Source organism: Balaenoptera ricei, chromosome 19 (genome assembly GCF_028023285.1).
Source record: "Balaenoptera ricei isolate mBalRic1 chromosome 19, mBalRic1.hap2, whole genome shotgun sequence".
Taxonomy (NCBI): domain Eukaryota; kingdom Metazoa; phylum Chordata; class Mammalia; order Artiodactyla; family Balaenopteridae; genus Balaenoptera; species Balaenoptera ricei.
The window spans coordinates 45,347,817-45,368,286 of NC_082657.1; the positions used below are offsets into that span (position 1 = coordinate 45,347,817).

The 20,470-nt window shown below is 52.0% G+C and overlaps 2 protein-coding genes across 7 annotated transcripts in view; both read left to right on the top strand.

Moving 5' to 3' along the window:
* Nucleotides 1–10,257, top strand: part of DUS2 (dihydrouridine synthase 2) — a 43,506-nt gene extending 33,249 nt beyond the window's left edge. For 4 of the 5 annotated variants that reach the window (XM_059903975.1, XM_059903978.1, XM_059903976.1 and 1 more), the window contains 7 exons: nucleotides 1,510–1,596; nucleotides 2,935–3,103; nucleotides 5,551–5,672; nucleotides 6,950–7,099; nucleotides 8,246–8,333; nucleotides 9,403–9,476; nucleotides 9,711–10,257. In XM_059903975.1, the coding sequence (XP_059759958.1) occupies nucleotides 1,510–1,596; nucleotides 2,935–3,103; nucleotides 5,551–5,672; nucleotides 6,950–7,099; nucleotides 8,246–8,333; nucleotides 9,403–9,476; nucleotides 9,711–9,948 (928 nt within the window). In that variant the 3' untranslated portion in view covers nucleotides 9,949–10,257. The remainder of the gene's footprint in view (nucleotides 1–1,509; nucleotides 1,597–2,934; nucleotides 3,104–5,550; nucleotides 5,673–6,949; nucleotides 7,100–8,245; nucleotides 8,334–9,402; nucleotides 9,477–9,710) is intronic. The other variant, XM_059903979.1, reaches the window with a different exon arrangement.
* A 5,351-nt stretch (nucleotides 10,258–15,608) lies between these two features.
* Nucleotides 15,609–20,470, top strand: part of NFATC3 (nuclear factor of activated T cells 3) — a 134,578-nt gene continuing 129,716 nt past the window's right edge. The window contains exon 1 of one of the 2 annotated variants that reach the window (XM_059904578.1): nucleotides 15,609–16,004. In XM_059904578.1, the coding sequence (XP_059760561.1) occupies nucleotides 15,902–16,004 (103 nt within the window). In that variant the 5' untranslated portion in view covers nucleotides 15,609–15,901. The remainder of the gene's footprint in view (nucleotides 16,005–20,470) is intronic. The other variant, XM_059904577.1, reaches the window with a different exon arrangement.

Below are 20,470 nucleotides of genomic sequence, written 5' to 3' on the forward strand. Positions count from 1 at the left end.
ACTACTTTAAACAGTCCTTGAATCTGCTGTCTACTGAGAGCTGAGGTATTGCTGAAGGCTACCCTTGGTTTCCCAGTCGAACTCGCTCCCCGTGTCCAGGATATACTTTTGTACAGAATCCCAGGTCAGCAGACTTTGGCCAGGGTGACCTCTCTTTTGAGTGGTGTTCCTTTTGAGTTCAGGCGTCTTGTAGGAACAGTGCATTTTTTGCTGGTTGTACCTGTTACAGCATTTTCAGAGAAGGGAACCCAGAACTCCAACACATAAAACCAGAAAAGCAGAGCTGTGTGTGTTGAAGCCAGCAGGGGGTGGTGAAAGGCCACACACGCGTACACACAGGCCCCCCCCTGGAGGCAGCAGGCTCTGGGCTCAGACTGCCTGGTTTCAAATCCCAGGTCTGGGTTCAAATTCCAGGTCTGCTGCTTGTTGGCTGTGTATCCTTGGACAAGTCATTTAACCTCCCCGAGCACCACAGTCCTCATTTGGAAATTAAGATAATTTCTGCTTGATAGGGTTGTCACGAGGCTTTCATGAGATTATGAATATACAGCCTTGGCATAGTGCCTGGCATAGAGTGTTCTCTGAATAAATAAAGCTATTCCTTTTTCCCAGTAGTTGGAAACACTAGGAAGACAGATTTGGGCGAGTTTAAAGAGGGACTTTCAGGCCATCAAAGCTGTTAAGGATGGGCTAGAATTGGGCTTCTGGGGGTGCAGGGAGGTGGAGGTGGAGGCTGGGTTGATAGGGCTTTCTAAGGCCCTGTGGCCCCTGACACTTTTGTTGAGGAGTATAGCAGAGGGACACATGCAGATAGGACCTGGGCAAGGGCTTTCTGGTCGACCACCTCTCTGGCTTGTCCCTGTGCACAGCTCCAGTTAGGGCTTACCTTAGCATCCCGAAGACTCACTCACTCATACACAAGAGCTCCTTGCAGTTGACCTTGGATGCAGGGGCCCTGGGTTGTGGTCTTGCCTCCCCTGCGGCTCTTTGTGACAGCCATGGTCTGTGGCCTGCTCTGGTTGCCGGGCCTACCCTGTGCCAGGTGCCTCTCCCCAGGATCAGCTGCCCAACTTGGCCTCAGCACACGCAGCTGTGTGGGAGTGGCCAGTCTGAGTGGCAGCAGCTGTTCCCAGTCCCTCTGGGAGGGCAAGACCGGGACAGTAAGGGTAGCATTCTTAAGGCACCGTCCCTCATCTCTTTCTGGCAGAGGCGAGGGGAAGCTGGGGAGTGGCGGTGTGACCACCCACATCGGCTTCCTGCAGCCATGCCTCACCTGCAGACCTGTGAGAGCTGGACTTGCCTTCTCAGCATGGACCTGTGTTGCCCCTGTCTGGCACAACAGAGGTCAGGGAGAGCCGTCCCCTGTAGCCCAGAGCCCTGTCCCTGCTGGCCGCATGGCCTTCCTGAGGTTCAGCAAGGAGGACAGTAGGATTTGGCTGACATAACACGGTGCTAAGTGTGACGTGACCTTTGGCACTCAGCCCCCAGCCCCATCTCTTTATCTCCAAGGAAGCGGGAGGAGCGACCTCAGCACCCTGTCAGCTGTGAAGCCATCAAAGCCATCGCCGAAACCCTCTCCATTCCTGTCATAGCCAAGTAAGCCTCCCTTCTTCCTCGTTTATTTTTTTATGCCTCACTTCACTCAGAAGTGATTTGAACTGACAAACAGAAAACGGAATGCGATAGCATCAAAAAATGACTGTAAGAGAAAAGAAAAAAAGGGTGTGACAAAAATGAACTTGGCAGTGAGGCTGAGAAGGGCCCATTGTGTCCCTTGGCCTCTGTTGAGTGGCCGATGTAGGTATGCAGTAGACAGGGGCCCAGGACATTCCTATGCACGGGTTGAGGTGGGAGTGTTCAGGGAGAGCAAGAGAGTGGCTGCTGAAACAGGCCCAGGGGAAGGTGACATCACACCCAGAGGTAGGTGTGTAGGGTGTAGGGTGAGGCATCTCAAGCCAGAGCACAGAGAGCCACGGCTCAGGAGCATGAGGCAGGTCACAGACCAAAGCCCAGATGAGCCCAGATCCTGGACAGTGACAGGACCAGAACCTAGACTGGCAGGTGTGAGGTACCGATGACCAGCCCAAAGGCTTAGCAGTAAGACAGCAGTGTCCTGTTGCCACTGGGGAGCTGGCTTGTGTGGGCCAGTCGGGAGTCCAGCTCAACCCTGTACCTGCCTGATGGCAGGTTGGGAACAGAGAAGTTCTGAAGCCCTAAAACCCTGACAAAAGGCATGCCTGACTGGAGGGAGGGACGGGGGAGCTAAGGGTGGGGTGGTCCCCAGGCCAAGGAGTGTTAGGGGTGGCTTGGAGAGAGGGTAGGGCTACTCGAGACCCTGGACCCTGTTGCTGCTGTTGCCACCTGAGGGGGGTTCCCCCACCCCCATCCTCACACACAGTGCTGTCTCTGGGCTGAGGCTGCTGCCTGGCTCCTAATGGAACAGACAAAGAGCAGTTTCCAAGGGGCCGCAGGGTGGCTGAAAGGGAAATTGCAACCAAACCGGGCCTCCTTCCTTCCTCTCATGACCACCACTGCGTCTGTTCCCTCTCTAGGGTTTTGACCGAGCCGTCAGTGGGCATATAGGTGCCCCAGCCTGGGGGTTTTCCTGTGATCCCTGTATCCACGTACAGACCCCATCCTTCGGATGTGGGCTGGCTTTAGCCACTGTTCGGAATGAGGGGGAAGGAAGGTAAACGCTCTGGAGTACCTCTTAAGTGCCAGGCACAGTTTGGACTGCTTTATTTTGTTATCTCACTTGGTGCTCCTGACCCCACAGTGGGGTGTGTATTATAATCTCCAGTGTCCCGAAGCTCTCGTAGCTGAAGGACTTGGCCAAAGCCACACACTGAATAAGTGGCAGATTTAGGAGTTGCCTTTTTCTGAAATTGCTTATACAAGGATGGGGATACCCCTCACCCCACTGTTGCTTTTCAGTGGAGGATCTCACGACCACATCCAAGGATATTTGGATATACAGGACTTTCGACAAGCCACGGCAGCCTCTTCAGTGATGGTGGCCCGAGCGGCCATGTGGAACCCATCCATCTTCCTCAAGGAGGGTCCACGACCCTTGGAGGAGGTCATGCAGAAGTACATCAGATACGTATGTCTATGCACTTTTTCAAAACAAACATTTCTCACTGTCTGCCACATTCCTGCAGAAAGTGCTTTGGGTGAGACCCCAGCCCCCAGCAGCTCTCCTTTTCTTTTCTCTTTTTAAAAATTTATTATTTATTCATTTATATATTTTTGGCTGCATTGGGTCTTCGTTGCTGTGCGCGGGCTTCCTCTAGTTGCGGCGAGCGGGGGCTACTCTTCGTTGCGGTGCGTGGGCTTCTCATTGCGGTGGCCTCTCTTGTTGCAGAGCATGGGCTCTAGGCGCGCGGGCTTCAGTAGTTGTGGCACACGGGCTCAGTAGTTGTGGCTCGCGGGCTCTAGAGCGCAGGCTCAGTAGTTGTGGCGCACGGTCTTAGTTGCTCCGTGGCATGTGGGATCTTCCCGGACCAGGGCTCGAACCCGTGTCCCCTGCATTGGCAGGCTGATTCTTAACCACTGCGCCACCAGGGAAGTCCCTCTCCTTTTCTTTTTAGTGTAGCATAGCATTGGGTCTCCCTGGCTGCAATGTGAAGAGCAGGGTGCTGGGGAGGCATGGCCCTACCATCGCCTCCTTCTAAAGCTTTCAAGGCGTGAGGATCATAGCAAGGGCTTCTGGGTCCAGGATGCAGTTGGGGCCCCAAACACATGATATCTTTCTCTTAGTCTCTGTCACCCCCTGCCCCCCTACACATACACATGCGTGCACAATGACAGTGGTGTCTGTGTCACTCATGCCAGTGGGTTGGCACCAGAGGAGCCACAGCCAGGAGGAGCCATTGTAGCTGTTGTGAGGACAGATTCTCTCCGTAAAGACGTGTCAACTGGTCGTCAGTCATAGTCACTTCTAAACGTCTTCTCTTGCTAATTCCCAGAATGCTTTAGCCTCTGACTTAGGAAATAGCCTAACTTTGACCCTCTCCTCAGGGAATAGCTTTTTCTTCTCACCCGGGGTTTGATGGTAGTGCCCGGGCATTTCCCTGTAAAGGAGTTTTTTGGCACCTGCACTATTTCCTTGGCACTGCCCTGGCACCCTGTGAGACTCTGACCAGCTGTGCATATCTGTTGGCAAAGACGGTGAGTGGTCCTCAAATTTCTCAGTGAGTTGGGCCTGAGCAGAGAGTGCAGCCCTCACCCTGAGCAGACTTCCACCCTCCTCTTCAGTCCTGGAGCTCCTACCCACCTGGGGTGTCAGGAGCTTCTCAGATCCTCAGGCTGCCATGGGCAGTTGTGGCTGCCATGACATGTGGGTGTCCCCAGGGCTGTGCAAACTGGGGGTGGTAGGAGGCCCTGAGGCCTGTGCCCAGAGCTGGGCAGCCTCTGTTCTAGAGCCTCTTCTGCTTGACGCTGCAGCCTTCATCCCCTTGGTTCTGGGTGTCCTGTTGGGCAGGCTGGCTCTCCAATGGCCTGGGTCAACCAGAGGCAAGGGGGACTTAGCTCGGTCTAGGTCGGCCGGCTGGCAGGTCTGTAGCAGGGAAGGCACGTTCAGTAGTGCCAAGCTTGCTCACTGGCTGAAAGGTGATGTTATCCTTCCTTCTCAGCCTGTCCCTTGGCAACTCCTCAAGAGGGTGTGTTGGGCCAGAGAAAGGGAGTGGCTTTCAAGCATATGCAGGGCTGCTTCTGGTCCAGCCAGGTGCCTTCTGTCCCAAACAAGCTGAATCAAGGCCTTGCTGCCGGCCGTGGCTTACCCACGTATCCCTGCTTTGTCCTGAGCATGTGGTGGCACCTCCAAGGCACTGAAGACATAGGCCTTGCTGGAGGTATTAGAAGATTTGATAGGAGGCAAGAGGGGGAGAGGGTTCTGGGGGGCTGGGGCACCCTTTACCCACTGCTCTCCTGCCTGCCCCAGCCAGGCCGACTTCCACTGGGTATCCCTGGGCAGTTGTCTGGCCTCCCTGAGCCTGCATTTCCCAGTCTGGGTAGTGGTAACTACTTGTTTAGCTCAATGAAGTGACAAGTAACACGTGCGAACATGCTTGGTCAATGGTGCTGGACTTTTCCCATGCTGGGAGAAATTGGAGACAGGCTGTTTAAGATGTGGGAGGGGCAGGCACTCACTATGGTTATAAGGAGTAGAAGAATCTCACCCCTGTCCTGGGGCTGGTCCTGCCACACCAGAACTTGGCTGTTCCCCCCTCCCTGCCTTGGAAGATGCTCGGCAACAGGTCCTCTGTGGTAGCCGATGCAGGAGGAGCTCCCTGCACATCTGGACCTTAGTCAGGCTGTCCAGTAGAGTGTGCTCCTGACTGTGGGCCTCAGCTGTGACCCTCAAGCATTGTGCCACTAACTAGAGGAGTAGATGGCCAAGATCGAGAGGGCTCTTTTATGGGGTCACACTGCCTCGGCTGCAAGCCCCTCTGATGCCCCCTTGGAGCCCCTTTTCCTGCCATCAGAGCAGAGCTCAGGCCTGAGAGCCTGCCTGGGCAGCAAGGGGGCTCATGGCAGTTCTTCTCTCAGGCTGTGCAGTATGACAACCACTACACCAACACCAAGTACTGCTTGTGCCAGATGCTACGAGAACAGCTGGAGTCGCCCCAGGGGAGGTTGCTCCATGCCGCCCAGTCTTCCCAGGAAATTTGGTGAGAGGGGCAATGGGCTGTTCATCTGTCCTTGCAGACATTACCCAGACTTGACCCTGAGCCCTAAGCTGACTCTACCAGGGGACCCAGGACACAGCTTCTGGAGGTGGATGTGCCAGAGTGGGGAGGTGTTACAGCTTTGCCTGACAGAAGGGGGTGCTTTCAGATCTTTAGAACTTTCCATCCCTGGACTGATCTCAGCAGCAGAGTTTCCGGAACTAGGGCACCAGTAGGATGGAAGAAGGTGAGGGCTGGGCTCAGGAATCCCTGGGGAGGAAGGGGCTTTCCTGGTAACAGATCTGTCACATGCCAGGCCACCAAGATCCAATGGTTAGGAGAGTTGGGGTTGTAGAATGGAGCCCCTGGCCTGAGCCGGCACCCACACCCCATCACTTTGCAGTCTGAGAGGCCACCCCTTGATCCTCTAGATCTGGTAGAGCGACAGCTCAGGTGGTTGACATTTGGGGCCCCTCACAACCTGGTCTAGTGCCTGTTCCCACAGCTCCCTGTCTGCCTGTGCTTGTACGGGGTCTCCTGCCTGAATGCTGTCTCCCCCGCACATTAGCTGTCTATACTCTCCTTCCTCCAGAGAAGCCTTTCTGGACTAGGCTTGCCCTCAGGCAGCCATCTTCATGAATGTCCTCCAGCCCTTAAGATGCTTCCTAGAGGGAAGAGCCTTGCCAGAACCTTCCTCCTCTCCCTGGGCTTGTGGTATTCATTCTGTCCCTAGCCCATGTAGCTTAACCAGCTGGACCCAAGTATCTTGTGAGCTCAAGAGGACAACTCTCAAGAGTATCACTCTGTAGCTCTGCGTGGTACCTCAGTTTAGGCTTGGCCTGTGTGTGGTCGGGGCGGGAAGTGGGGAACCAGTCAGTGGTCAGGCCTTCGTGTCTTCCTCCCACGGGCCTGCATGAGGACAAGGCTGTGCATATCCCCAGCGCTTGGTCAGCATAGCTCAACTCACTCACTGCTGGCTAGGGACACCTGCCTGTGTGTTCCTCCTCAGAAGAGAGGCTGCAGGTGACCTTTGGAATCTATTCCACCCAGCCCAGCCTGCCCTCCAGTGCTCACGCTCAGGGACCTGCATTCATTCTCCATCTGTCAGTTCAGGCTGATCACAGGGGTGTGTAGAAAGCACCTTCTGATGGCTAGGCCCTGGTGGTGTTTGGGTATATGTGGGGGGCATTTCTCAGTGGTGGGGCCCTGGGCTCCTGCAGTAGTTTCCTGAATGCTGGCTCCACTAAGGGGCTTCCCCTACTCTGCTTGTCCCTTCATAGTGAGGCCTTTGGCCTTGGTGCCTTCTATGAGGAAACCACACGAGAGCTGGACGCCCGGCGGGCCAAACTCTTGGCCAGGAGCCCAGAGGAGGTGGAGGAGCCAGCTGAAGACACCTCTGGTATCATTAAGATGGCTGTCAAGTTTGACCGGTAGGTCTCCAGCTTGGCCTCAGCTTGGGCCAGGGCCAGTGTCCTCAGGTCTGACTGGGCCAGCAAACTGGCTGCCGTCCATGGTTAATGCCAAGCTTAGGGACCACAGATCTCCTTGGTTTGGATGATTGTTCTCAGTTTTCAGCAACCCAAAGAAGGCACTTTGGAGAAGACAGTCGCTGAAAGCCCAGGCAGTGCTGTCAGGGTTGTGCATGCTGTCCCAAGGGTGACTAAACTATACCTTTTTCCTGACCCACCCCTTCCCACAACTCAGGCTGGGGAGACTTGTCCCCTCTGTTCCTCGAAGTCTGTGTTTTCTCCTTGGCCCTCAGGAATTAGCTGCCTGCAGGGAGCTCCAGAAGAGCAGCAGGACCTAAACCCTCATCTGGCTAAACAGCCTACCCTCACTGCCCCTCGCTAGCCCTGTGGTGCCCTCTCTAGGCAGAAATAGCCTCAGGCCAATTATTGCCTCAGACTGTGACTCAGCTTTGAATGGGGCCCTCATCCTTGTCTCTGTGATCTGGAATCTGAACCTTTCTGGGATCCCCAGGCCCAGACCAGGAGTCAGTCTTGTCTGGCAAAGTCTTGGGAGGAGGGATGTAGGCACAGCTGTTGGGCAGTCATATCCAGGGAGAGCTCCTGGTGGGAAGCTGGAACATCGCGCTTCCCACCCTGTTACCGCCTGACTCTGAAACTGGAGTCCACTGTGCCCAAGGCAGCAGCGGATCATCCTGACACTTGGTGGACATAATCAGGGTGGGCCCTGAGCTAGATCCTGAGACCACTGTATGGCCACCTGTGTCCCCACTCCCACCCACTCCCTCCTGATATTGTCTTGAGAGGCAAATTGTACCTTCCTTCTTGGCTGTTGAAGGCTCTTTTCCAGGCTGGAGCTCAGAGTGCTGGAGTTCACTTCCCATTCCAATTCCCCAAGCAACTGAAGCCCATCTTCCCTTTAGGTAGAACTCAGGCCCCAAGCCACTGGTGGGACAGAAATGGGAGCTCAAGGGAATAGGTGCAGGAGTCCTAAGGCAGCAGTTTGCTGTCCCAGTTCCTGCAGCTCCTACCAGGAACTGAGTAGGGCCGCTGCTGAGGAATGGAGTGCTCATGGTAGGTGGGCCCTGACACCTTTCCCTCCTTCCCCAGGAGAGCATACTCACCCCAGATCACCCCCAAGATGTGCCTGCTGGAGTGGAGCCGGAGGGAGAAGTTGGCACAGCCTGTGTATGAAACGGTGAGTTCCTGCCTGTGGCCTGCCCTGCATCCAGCCCACAGCACTCCCATGGCTCGTGCCGCCACCCCGAGTCCACCCACAGCTCGTACCTGCACTCCACACTGCTTGGCTGGAGCCTGGCTTTGCCTTCTTTGCCTTCTAGCTCCTTCCCTTTGACAGTGGACCTGTTGTCTAGTTCTGGCCACTTTCATAAAACTGAACTAGAGGCCTGAGTAAGAGGCTGCTTCCGCCAGTCCCCTCCAGTGGCATTGCTTAGGCAGGAGAGACTTCTCTGGAGAGGGCCAATTGGCTTAGGAAGGATGCTCAGACCTAAAAGTTAGACTGACATGTTTTTGGACCAGGCCTCAGCCAGTGGGGCACAGAATTGGGCCCCATGTCTGGGGCCCCTCAGGGGAAACTTTGGGACAGTCTTGCTTCACTTTCTTTGGTCCCCATGGCCTGTTTAGGTTGCTCTGTCTCTTTTGGACTGGCCTTCTGACCTCCAAGCTTGTATCTTCTGGGCCTTGTGTTCCCTTCTGCCAGAGTGACTTTTCCAAAACGAATTTGATTCTGTCCCCCTTGCTCGCGTCCTCATCAGCTCCTCAGTGCCTTTGGGATCAAGCCCTACTACCTCAGCACAGAGCACGAGACCCCCATGTGTCTTTCTGCTTCAGGTCACATCCACTCAGCTCTCTGTCCACCACATCACCTGGTCGCTCTGCCAGGTGTACCTTCTTTGCCCCAGTCCTTGTCCCCTCTCACCGCTTTGCCATCTGTTGAACTCCTTCTCATTTTGGGGGACCTGGCCCACCCAGATGTCAGTAGGAGGAAGCTCCATAGTCACATGCAGCTAAGGGCTCTGACGGACCTTTGCTTAGGTCCATGACAGAACTCCTGACACACTGGGATGTCACTGACTGTTTGTGTATCTACCTTTCTTCCCTGGAAGATGCACTAGGCACTTCTGCTGGGGAGGAGCATGTGATACAGGTAGCCTTCATTTGATTTAGGTGGGAAGGACTTCCCTCCAGGGCTTGGCCCTCTTGCTCTCATGCAGCCATCCCTGTTTCCTTTGCTCTCTCTGTACCAGGTTCAACGGCCCCTGGATCGCCTCTTCTGTTCTGTTGTCACTGTTGCCGAACAAAAGTACCAGTCCACCTTGTGGTGAGTTTCCTTATCAGTGGGCATGAGGCTTGTCAGCAGGGCCTGATCCTCGCATTGGCCTGGGAGGGTTAGGGGGATGGTGTACCTGGGCAGTGGCATCCCTGGGCGATGACCCCTTCCCTAGTTTTGTCAGAATCTCTGCCAAGGGCGTGTAGAGTAAGGCCTCCCAGACTCTAGTCCTGTAACCAGTCTGCCTGTCTTCCTGCCTTATTGCCCCATGCCTCATCTGCCTAGGGACAAGTCCAAGAAACTGGCGGAGCAGGCTGCAGCCATCGTCTGTCTGCGGAGCCAGGGCCTCCCTGAGGGTCGGCTGGGTGAGGAGGGCCCCTCCTTGCACAAGCGCAAGCGGGAGGCCCCTGACCAAGACACTGGGGACCCCAGAGCTCAGGAGCCAGCCATGCCTGGGGAGCTGTGCAAGAAGCCCTTTTTAGCCTTGGCAAGTGGTAAAGAGAGCCCACTGGAAGGCTGGTGACTACCGTCCCTACCCTGGTCAGCCCCTCTCTGGGCCTGGCCCTAGGATGGCTATGGGTGCAGAGCATCAGCCAGATGCCACTGGACAACTTGCTGCCACTGCTGGCAGGAATTAAGAGGTTCTGGCCTGGGCCAGCAGCCTGGAGCACAGGCCAGGAGATCCTCAGAGTGCTCATCTCCTTTGGTGGGTCTGAGTAGCAGAGCCAAGTTCCCAGTGACCTCAGTATTTTCTTTGAAAACAGGAGCTTTTCAGGTGGCACCTCCCCAACCTGACATTGGTACAGTGCAATAAAGACACCCTCCACCCTTACCCACGGCTGGTTGCTTCAGCCTGGCACCTTTACACATGGACAGATGTCCTGGCATAATTATTCTGCTTCTACCCTCTGTGCAGAGCCGGGGCTTTCTAAAACATTTCTCCTACCCATCCTTACGAGTCTAGATGGAGGTGGTGGGTTGGTTATCACCTTTAATGCTCACTGGACTTGAGTTGAGCCAGGAAAGTCCAAGAAGCCCATTCTCCTGATGGTAAACCTGAGGTACTGGCCATCAGTTGGCTTTCCTGATGAGAGGTGATATGGAATCTGGGGGAATGATTAGGGTATCTGGTGCCCTAGTAAGGGACCAGCTCAGGTGAGGGGGGGTGTGCTGGGTCTGACCCCAGCTAGAGCTCAGACCTGTGAGGTGCCTGCTCTGAGCAGAGGACACTGGAGACTGCTGATGGCAGCAATTTGGGGGCCTTGTGATTGCCTGCCCATGCCACTGCCCACCCCCCCTTCCGCCCCCACCATCCTGTTCAGGCCGGAAGGAAGTGGCAGATTCTCTTTAATTTCCTTCTGGCAGTGAGAAGCAAACAAACAGCTACTGCATCTTATGGGGCCTCCCCCACCCCGCTTACTGGGAGGGGCGTTCTGACCAAAGGTCCCTGCCCAGCACCGCCTCTGCTTCCTCAGCTGTAAACATGCTGCTTTTCCTCCCCTTTTCAAAGCTCTGTGAGGAGGGGGGATTCCCCTCTGGGCCAAGGCCTTGTTTCTCCCATCTACTCAGGGTCAGGCCCCTGTGCCAGTCAGTACCCCCAGCCCTGATGACCTGAATCAGGGGTTGGGCAGGTAAGGCCCCTGTCTCAGTCCCAGAGCAGCCCCTCCCTGCACCCACACTTGCTCTTCTGTTTGCAGATAAGGATACCAATACCAGTGGCCTCCCAGAGCCCATCACTCTTTGACCTTGGGCAACTCACTTCTAGTTCTTGCTGGGCCCAAGGGCCCTTCTCTGAGTGGGATCAGCTGTTCTCTTCCTGCTCGAGGCCGGCTGGAGGATAGTCTCGCCCTATGATAGCGGCACTGTGCAGCTAATGGCGTCACTCCATACCGAGGCTGCCCTAACTAACTTCCCAGACCAGTGCTTCCAGAGAAGGAGCCCCACCCAGGAGAGAGACTGAGGGTTGGTTCAGTCTCAGCCATCAAACTTAAGGCACAATTTATTTCTGCTTTTTCTTACAAAAAACTGTTTCAGTCAAAATGCCCCCTTTGCCGTTCCTCATACCCCAACTGGAACAGGACAGACAGAGAGGCCCCAGTGGACCCCTCAGGCATCCTGAGCTAGTCAGAACTTGTGGGAGGACCCTGTGTGGGCCAGGTACCAAGTCTTAAGATCCACTTCCCTGGTGGGGTTGGGCTCTGTCCTCAGACCTCTTCTCCAACCAGTGTGGTTTCCCTGGGGAAGCCCCTTCTCTGGAGGGGTCAGGTTCATTTCTGGGCTATGGGGAAGGAAAGGCAGGGATAGAGGTCAGTCGCTAAGATAGAATTTAGAGTGTGGGGACTTTGAAGGCCCAGGAAAAGTAGTGGGGAAAGGGTTAGTCACAGGGGAGCAGGTGGGGAGGGGCTAGTGTGTGTTCCTTGACTGAGGATGTCTGGCAAAATCCTGGTTGAATATGTTGGCCCTCAAATGGTTTCGCTTTAGCACACATCAGTGATGCCTGCCCTGGTCTCAGAGAGACCTGCCTAAGAGCTGGGACCAACTGGGAGGGCCCAGTCAGGTCTGAAAGCGCCACCCACTGTTCTCATCATGCCCACCTTAAACTCAGGCCACTTAGATGCCCAAACCCCTCTCTGGTCTGGTGACCACCATACTTATCCATCCATTCCAGCCACCCTGATTGAGGACTTCCTCTTAGCTCATCATATTTTGGGGACACATGGTTTTGATATGAGCACAAGAAGGAGGGACAAGGCTGGAGAGGGTGGCAGGTCTTCCGAAGGCCACAGCAAGCGGACTGGACTTGGTGCAAAGATGGGTGGGTAATCTCTTGCCCCTGCAGTCCTGCATACTCAGTCCTTCCAGGTGTCACTCCTGCTCAGAACTCCTCCATGGCTCTCAATTGCCCCCTGGATCAAGTCCAAACTCCTCAGCCTAGCGCTTGAGGACAAAGTGCTGACCCTGTCTTCTCAGCACCATGTGCTGACTTCAGCAACTAACTTTCTTCGATTGTAGTTGGCTGGTCATATCGCCTCTGCCCAGATTGGGAGCTGCTCAAGGGCACTCCTTGTGTCTCTTCTGGCCAGCCTGGGCATGGGGGTAGGGAGCAGGCACAGAGGAAAAATCAAACAAGAGCTTGTGTTGGGGGGATGTGTGCCATGGAGAGGAGGAACTTTTCTAAACTCTGACTTTCCTCCAAGGCTCCTATTTGCCCTAATGTGGAACAAGGGGGGCTGGACTGAGCTAAGCTGTACCATTCCATGGCTCAAGAGGCCACAGGAGAGCCTTCAGCAATGAGAATTCAGGGCCAGGCCTGTGGCAGCTGATGGAAGGGATGGTTTTCCTCAGTCTCGAGCCTGGCTGGCATTCACACAGGAGGGAGGGGGACCCACACAGTCCTTGTCCACCAGCCTGGCCAAGTCTGGGGTTCTGTCTGTTGCACTGGGTCCCTGGGCCTCCTGGTTTCACAGGGCTCTCAGAAGGCTGGAGGTGGGTCAGATGGCCTCCTGCCACCTAAGAGAGCTTTGGAGCTGACCTGAGGAGGAGCTTATGGGGGAGGTCCTGGACCTGGCTAAGGAAAAGGGGTGGAGAGAGTTTGTATATTGATGTCTGTGTATTGATTCGTCACAGCCTGCAGAGCTCCCAGCCATTGCTGCCTTTCTTACAAAGGCGGTAACACTCTTCCTGCAGTTGGTGCCCACCCCCTGCCTCAGCCCTCATCACTCCAGGTTAGGGTTCTCAGTTTCCTCCAGAGCAGAAACCTTCCCCAAGACATGAGCCCTTTTAAGTGTTCTCCAGGTGCATGGTAGCTGGGAACACAGATGCGTCGCTAAGCATTTGATGAATGGGTGAATTTTTCAAGCCACCTATAGCTTCTCTGGTCCCTTCCCAGTGGTGGGGCTGACGGGCCCATGATCTCCCTCTTGCCTTCCCCCCTGGCCTGGCTGGCTGAGCCCCTGGTTCAGGTAAAGTCATGTGTGGAGGGCAGAGGGGTTATATGAAGGTCCATTTTCTCCATCCAGATGATAACCTGGGAGGTATTGTGGGGGGGTGGTAGGGGGCACACATCCTGAAACTGCATCATTTTATGACGAGGAGAGGTGAGCTGGCTAAGCTTCTGGGGCCTTTTACTATACTAAGGGTCATGTTACATGTAGTACTAATTGGCAGACCAACGATCTGCTTGGGGCTGAAAGCTGTAAAGTTAGTGTGGAGTTTGGGCTCTAAATTCCACACCTAGGCCCTCAAGGTTGGAGATCCTTTGAAGGCAGTACTGCTTATTGGAAGGCTGTTTCACCCACTTAATACCATTTGCTCCCTCTCCTTGACTACTGTTATCTCCTTCTGCCTCTAACCTTCCCCTCCCCCACTCCAATCCAGAGATTCATTCAGAATTCTGAACATGGAAGTCTTCTGCTGGAAACCCTTTTGTGGCTCCCTCCTGCACTCAGGATAAAGTCCAGATACCTTGCAGTGGCTTGCAGTACCCTGCCCCTTCATCTGGCTTTACCTTTGGCTCCTGTTCACTGCGTGAACTCTCTGGTCTCCAAGTCTTTGGAAATCTGTTCTCTGCCTGGAACCATCTTTCTCACTTCTTGCCCATCTCTCCAATTCTTACTTAGCCTTGTGGACGCCTGCAGCCTGGGAGATTATGAGCCTTCTCTGAGATCTTGGCACAGCCCTAATTTCTTTGGACAGTGATTATAGATTTGCTTGCCTCCTCTCCCTGATGCCTGAAGGGAGATTAATTTATCTCTGCCTCCCCAGGTCCAGCACAGGCATGGGTACAGAGCACAGGGCAGGAAGTTTTCTGACCTCAGGGGTGAACCAATCCAAGATAAACGTCTCAACGGCTCTGTACGTTCCCTGTCCTCCTGACCCTAGGCCTAGTTGGGCTCTCCCTAGGGCTCCCTGGTAGCTCAGGTTGTCAGTCTACATATCGAGACATCTCTGGAGGGTGCTCCACCTTGCCCTCTTCTCCAGTGGCTTTTGTGGACAGCGTGGGATGTACCTGGGCTCTTGCACCTGCACCCAAGTTTCTGAGACATAGCAACTTGGTTCCTCTGGCAACACACTTCTAGGGATGCTGTGCCCTTCGCAGCCTGGAGCTAGGGGAGTTGGTCACCGCCACCTCTTCCAGCTCTCTGTCCACCCTGTGCCTTGGAGGAGCCCTAAGTAAACAAGCCAGGCTCAGCGTCCCTGGGCCCGGCCTCCACCTCAGGGCCCAGGAGGAGGCATCTTGGGTAGTCTCCAGGCAAGACAGGCCCACTGGGGAGGGGCAGAGAGTGAAACTGTTCTGACGCAGTGTCATTTCCTCCCCCCTAACAGCCACTCAGTTTGGGTAACACAATCCCTCCTGCTTTAACCGATGTGCATCGGGATGCAAAGGTCACAGAGCCCGTTGAATGGTGCGAGTTCACGACGGGGTTTTCCCGTTCAGTCGGCCTGATTTACAGCAGGGACAGACCCTGCCCCTGGGCTTTGCCAAGGCCTCGAATGCGCCGGCTGTCCTCGAAGGAGCAGCTGCCAGGCCGGCTGACGGCGAGCAGACAAAGGCTCAGCCAGCAAAGCGCAGACCCCGCCCCGCAAGGGTGCGTCTGCAGCGACTGGTAGCTCAGACTTGGGCCTCGTTGCGCAACCTAGGTTTCCTCCGGCTCCGCCCCACCTTAGCTGGAAGCCCGACCCAGTCCCAGCCTTCTCGAGACTCCGCCATTAAGGCTGGGGTAAAGGGATGAGGGAGTGAGTGATGTCCACGTAACCCTCCGGGGCGCTGTTACCTTCCCCAAACCCAGCCAGGCAGGAATAACACTGCAGCCGCGTGTCACCGCACCCTTAATCCCAAGGCTCTTGGCGCCCCTTACCCAACGTGGGGTCTGCCTAATAAGGCAAGGGATCTCTGACTGGCAGGTGGTGGGCCCCTCAATATAATTAGAGGGCTATCGACCTCACACCCTGGTACCGGGTCCTGGCTTAGAAGGAGTTGATGCAAACTACGACTCCCAAGAGGTAGTAGGGCTATCCGGCTCTCCATAATCACGTGACTTCCTTCTCCTGGAGAGGTAGTCACGCGGTAGGCCGGTGAGGGGGCGGTGCCATCGGGCTCGTCCGCGGCGCCAGTGGCCTATGGGCGGCCGGGTCAGATGGGCGCGCGGTAGGGGGCGGGACCGGGCTCGCGGCACGGCGCGGGAGCGCGCCGGTGGCGGCCGCTGTAGGGGGGCGGGGAATATCGTCTAAGGCGACCGTGGCAGCTTGGGCATCGACGACTGGCAGTGGTGGCGGCTCCTGGTGCGGTTCGGCGCGCGGCCAGTTTTAGAGTTCGGAACGGAACGCTCGACGTCGCGGTCCCCGCCCGGAAAGTTTGCTGCGGAGCTGCAACCTCCTGGCCGGCGCGGCCCGGCATGAAGCGGCGCTGAGGAGCCGCCGCCGCCGCCGCCGCCGCCGCCGCCTGAGGAGGAGCCGCAGCACCCTGGGCCACGCCGATGACTACTGCAAACTGTGGCGCCCACGACGAGCTCGACTTTAAACTCGTCTTTGGCGAGGACGGGGCGCCGCCACCGCCGCCCCCGGTCTCGCGGCCTGCAGGTGGGTGCCGGGCGGGGCGGGGACGAGGAGCGTCAGCTCTTCTCGCTCGCAAGAGCTCGCCCCCTCCCTGCCTGGTCCCTTGGTTGTCCCGGGTCTGGTAACATCGTGTGTGTGTGTGTGGGGGGGGGGGTGAGTGTCTGGTAACATCGTGTGTGTGTGTGTATGTGGTGATGTAACATTGTGTGTGTGGGGGGGGTGAGTGGTAACATCGTGTGTGGTGTGTGTGTGTGGTGAGTGGCTGGTAACATCGCGCGCGTGTGTGTGTGTGTGGGGGGGTGAGTGTCTGGTAACATCGTGTGTGTGTGTGGTGAGTGAAGAGCGGATTTAAACCGCTGAGGAGGCGTGTGGGTCGCAGCGACGTGGAAGTGGCCGCGGGCTAGGCTGGAAGCAAACTAGTGGGGAACTGGACTCCGGGACGCCTGTGGCCAGTGGACGCCCGGGGTTTGGAGGCCGAGGGTCGGGGCCGCTGCCCAGGTGGCGTCTGGTTGTCGCTGCTTTGCCAGCGTGGTGCGGAGGAAATGTCCCTGTGAAGTGTAAGCAGGTTTGGTTTTTCATCTATTCTAGGTTTTAAAAACAATCTGCATTTGAAAGATGCGCATTCTGGAAGTGCAGGAGCTCCCTAAAATTCGTGCGCATGTCTGTTTAAATCTACTTTGCTAGGAGAGTTAGGCTGTAGTGTTAACGTCCACTTGTGCAAGTTAATGGCCCACATTTAATTCGAAGTGTAACTATAACGGGACTTTTCCGAAAACTGGGTTTCTTTTTTTTTGAGCTAAGTGTTTCGGAAGATTTTAAAAAGTGGGGTGCCGTGTTTGTAATTTTCCTAGAAAGTTCTGGAAGTCAGTTTTTATTTTAAGAAAAAGCTCACCTCGGAAGATGTTTTAAAGGAGATCATGAGTTGGGTTTTAAAGGAGAGCGTGAAAGGCTGGGCACCATAATGCTTGGAGGTCAGACCAGTCAGGAAATAGAAACAGGATGGTTGGGGACTCTCCTGTGACCTGGTTTGGAATAGTGTGGTTCATTAAGTTCAGTTTCCTTATTACTTATGCAGGCGAACTTCAAAAGGGAGATGGATAAGACTAATCCCCTTTTATTTTTTCCGGTGTTAGGTGAATTACCTTATGTTCATATTGATGTTCAAGAGACTGTTCTGTAGGGTAGCACTGAAAAACATATCTGAATGTATGGCATAAGTATTCTCTGGGAAGTATTTGTACTGTATTATCAGTCCTATTAGTCTTTATATGTTAGATGTCTTTCTCAACATAGTAAATAATTTACAGTAGTTATTTGTTGGCTGCGTTTTTTTCAATTCCACTGACATCATTTGAGCACCTATTATGCTCAAGGTAGTGTTAGGTAGTGTTACGATGGATGCAGAAAGAACTGAGGCCCCTCAAGGAGCTTGGGAAATGGAATGGGGGGCACATAATCCAAATAACTGTGCTACTAGGCTGACTGAATGGTGGTGCAGCTTATAATAGAGGTAGAAACAGGGGGAAAGTGGCATTGGTGGAGAGGGTTGCATTGAATTGTACTTAAATTATGGGGATTTAACAAAGTAAAATCTTGTTTGAATGAATGTTTTCATTATAAAGAAGATAAAGTTGATGATGTCAGCAAACCTTTATTGGGCACAAACTTGATTAGAGTACATTAAATACCAAATATATGATCAATAAAGATGTTAACCAAACATATGAGTAATAAAGGATTATCATCAAATAGGAGTTGTATGTACATCCAAAACATTAAATAACATTTAAATGCTATGAAAACAGCTATTTAAGGAATGATTTTTGCCATAAAACCCCTAAAAAAACATTTTCATATTAAATGGGTCTAGAGGAGTTAAGGTTTGAAACTTTATTTACAGCTGATTTTCCCAAAGTTAAACTTGAGCAGTTTTATTTGTGACAAAAAGTCCACTTTAAAGTAGTCTATTTTTTTTTTAACATCTTTATTGGAGTGTAATTGCTTTACAGTGGTGTGTTAGTTTCTGCGTTATAACAAAGTGAATCAGCTATACATATATCCTCATATCTCCTCTAGTAGCTATTTTTTGTAAATTAAAAAAAATTAGGTTGAAATACACATGACATAAACCATTTTTAATTGAATGATTCAGTGGCATTTAGTGCATTCCCAGTGTTGTGCAACCACCACATCTAATTTCAAAACATTTTCATCACCCCAAAAGGAAACCCCAAACCCACTAAGCAGTTGCTCCTCATTCTCCCTTTTCCCCTTCAGGTCCCTGGCAGCCGAATCTCTAATCTGGGATCTGTCTCTATGGATTTACCTATCCTGGATATTTCATATAAATGGAATCATACATATGTGACCTTTTGTGTCTGGCTTCTTTCACTTAGCATAGTGTTTTTGTGGTTCATCCATGCTGTAGGACATCGCAGTACGTCATTCTTTTTTAATGACTGAATCACGTTCTGTTGTATATATACTCCAATTTGTTTATTCATCCATAGATGGACAGGACATGAGCTGTTTCTACCTTTAGGCTATTGTAAATAGTGCTGCTATGAACACCTAGCAGCTAATTTTTTAATTCTATTGAAAAGGATGTGTTATTCAAAACTAAGGTTTCAAAGTTATTTGTCCACAAAATTAACTTCATTTTTTAAATAAATCCATTTCTTTTTTAAAAAATTTATTTATTTATTTTATTTTTGGCGGGCTTCTCATTGCGGTAGCTTCTGTTGTTGTGGAGCACGGGCTCTCGGCTCACGGGCTTCAGTAGTTGTGGCCACTCGGGCTCAGTAGTTGTGGCTCGTGGGCTCTAGAGTGCAGGCTCAGTAGTTGTGGCGCACTGGCTTAGTTGCTCCGCGGCATGTGGGATCTTCTGGGACCAGGGATCAAACCCGTGTCCCCTGCCTTGGCAGGCAGATTCTCAACCACTGCGCCACCAGGGAAGTCCCTGATTTCATTTTACTATGCATAATTATGAGTGTGTAGTTTGAAGGAACTAAGTGGATTAACTGACCTACATTTAGGATGATAATATGAAGTAAAGTGGGCCATGAGAGTAAAATTGCTTACTAGGATTCAGATCAGTATTGGGTCATATCAGTGAGTTTACTTGTTTCTGAATTCTCTTCCTCACTGAAGCAGAACATTCCATGAGGGCATTGATAATGTCTGTATCTTGTTCATAGATGCCTAGCACAGTGCGTTTAACATAGTAGGCAACCAGTATTTGTTCAGTTAATGAAAAAGTACCACTTAAGTTTTGAGTCAGTCCTTACGGGGTTTTGTTGTTGTTGTTGTTGTTTGGTGGTAGGGGAAGTTTATGAGACTTGTTTCAGTTCTTTGACTTTTATTGGTCAATTCTGTAAGACAGCAGATCTTGCTAATTTTGAGCTGCAAGTTTTCCTTCTCTCTAAAGGCTTAAGAGTACTTGTATCACATCTAAATTTCCATACAGAAGATTTTTGAAAAATATTTGGAGGTGGGGGGGGATAGTGGATGGAGACTGAGAACAAGCCAAGGGGCTGAATTTAGTGAATATCCTAAGCAAGCTTGTTAAAGTACAAATTAGATGATTTGATGATTTGACACTTGATAAGTTCGATATGTTGTGACTTTTTTTTTTTTTAACATCTTTATTGGAGTATAATTGCTTTACAGTGGTGTGTTAGTTTCTGCTGTATAACAAAGTGAATCAGCTATACATAAACATATATCGCCAGTAACTGACTTTTTAAGTTTATTGCTTACCAAGGTGTTTTGAGATTTTTCCATTAAAGAAAATATAAGATCCTAGTCTTTAGCTTTTTGTTTTTTTTAAATAGGACAGTGTTCACTTTGATTTTTTTCCAGTTAAAAATGAATCAAAATACTATGTTTACATTTCTTTTACTTAATACCTAGTTTCAAAATGAAGAGCTACCTCAATAGTAAATAGAGAATTTAAAATTGGTAAGTGTTTAATGTATTTCATTAATATTATTTGCCATTATATTTTGCCATTATAAAGGGCAGTTTCTGGTGCTCTATTTTAGTGTATTGATTGTATATCTCTAATTTAGTTTGATGTTGTAATAATCTTTATGTTTCAAATTCAAAGTTTCATTCTCAGGGTTTGTTCATTACTAAACATTGACTTTTTAGCCCTGAATGAGAGTCACTGGGAGGAGGGTGTGCTATAGGTGTGTTATGTCTTACCTCCTGCTGCTTTTGAATGGGGAGAAATATCTTAGATACAATATGTATTTTTGTAAGAAAGTTACTTTATGATAAGTGTAGTTTTATCAGATACCAGTTTAGTATATACCTTTTTCACATAAAGTTGGAAAAAATTTTAAAATAAAAATTAAAAGAATGAAGTTGAGGAACTTTTTCTAGATCATTGTCCTAGTCTTTAATCTGTAGTGTTCTACTTTGTTTGGTGCTTGGACATCTGATTCTCTTCTTTATAATTTACTGTCTTTTAGATAATTTCATTTTCT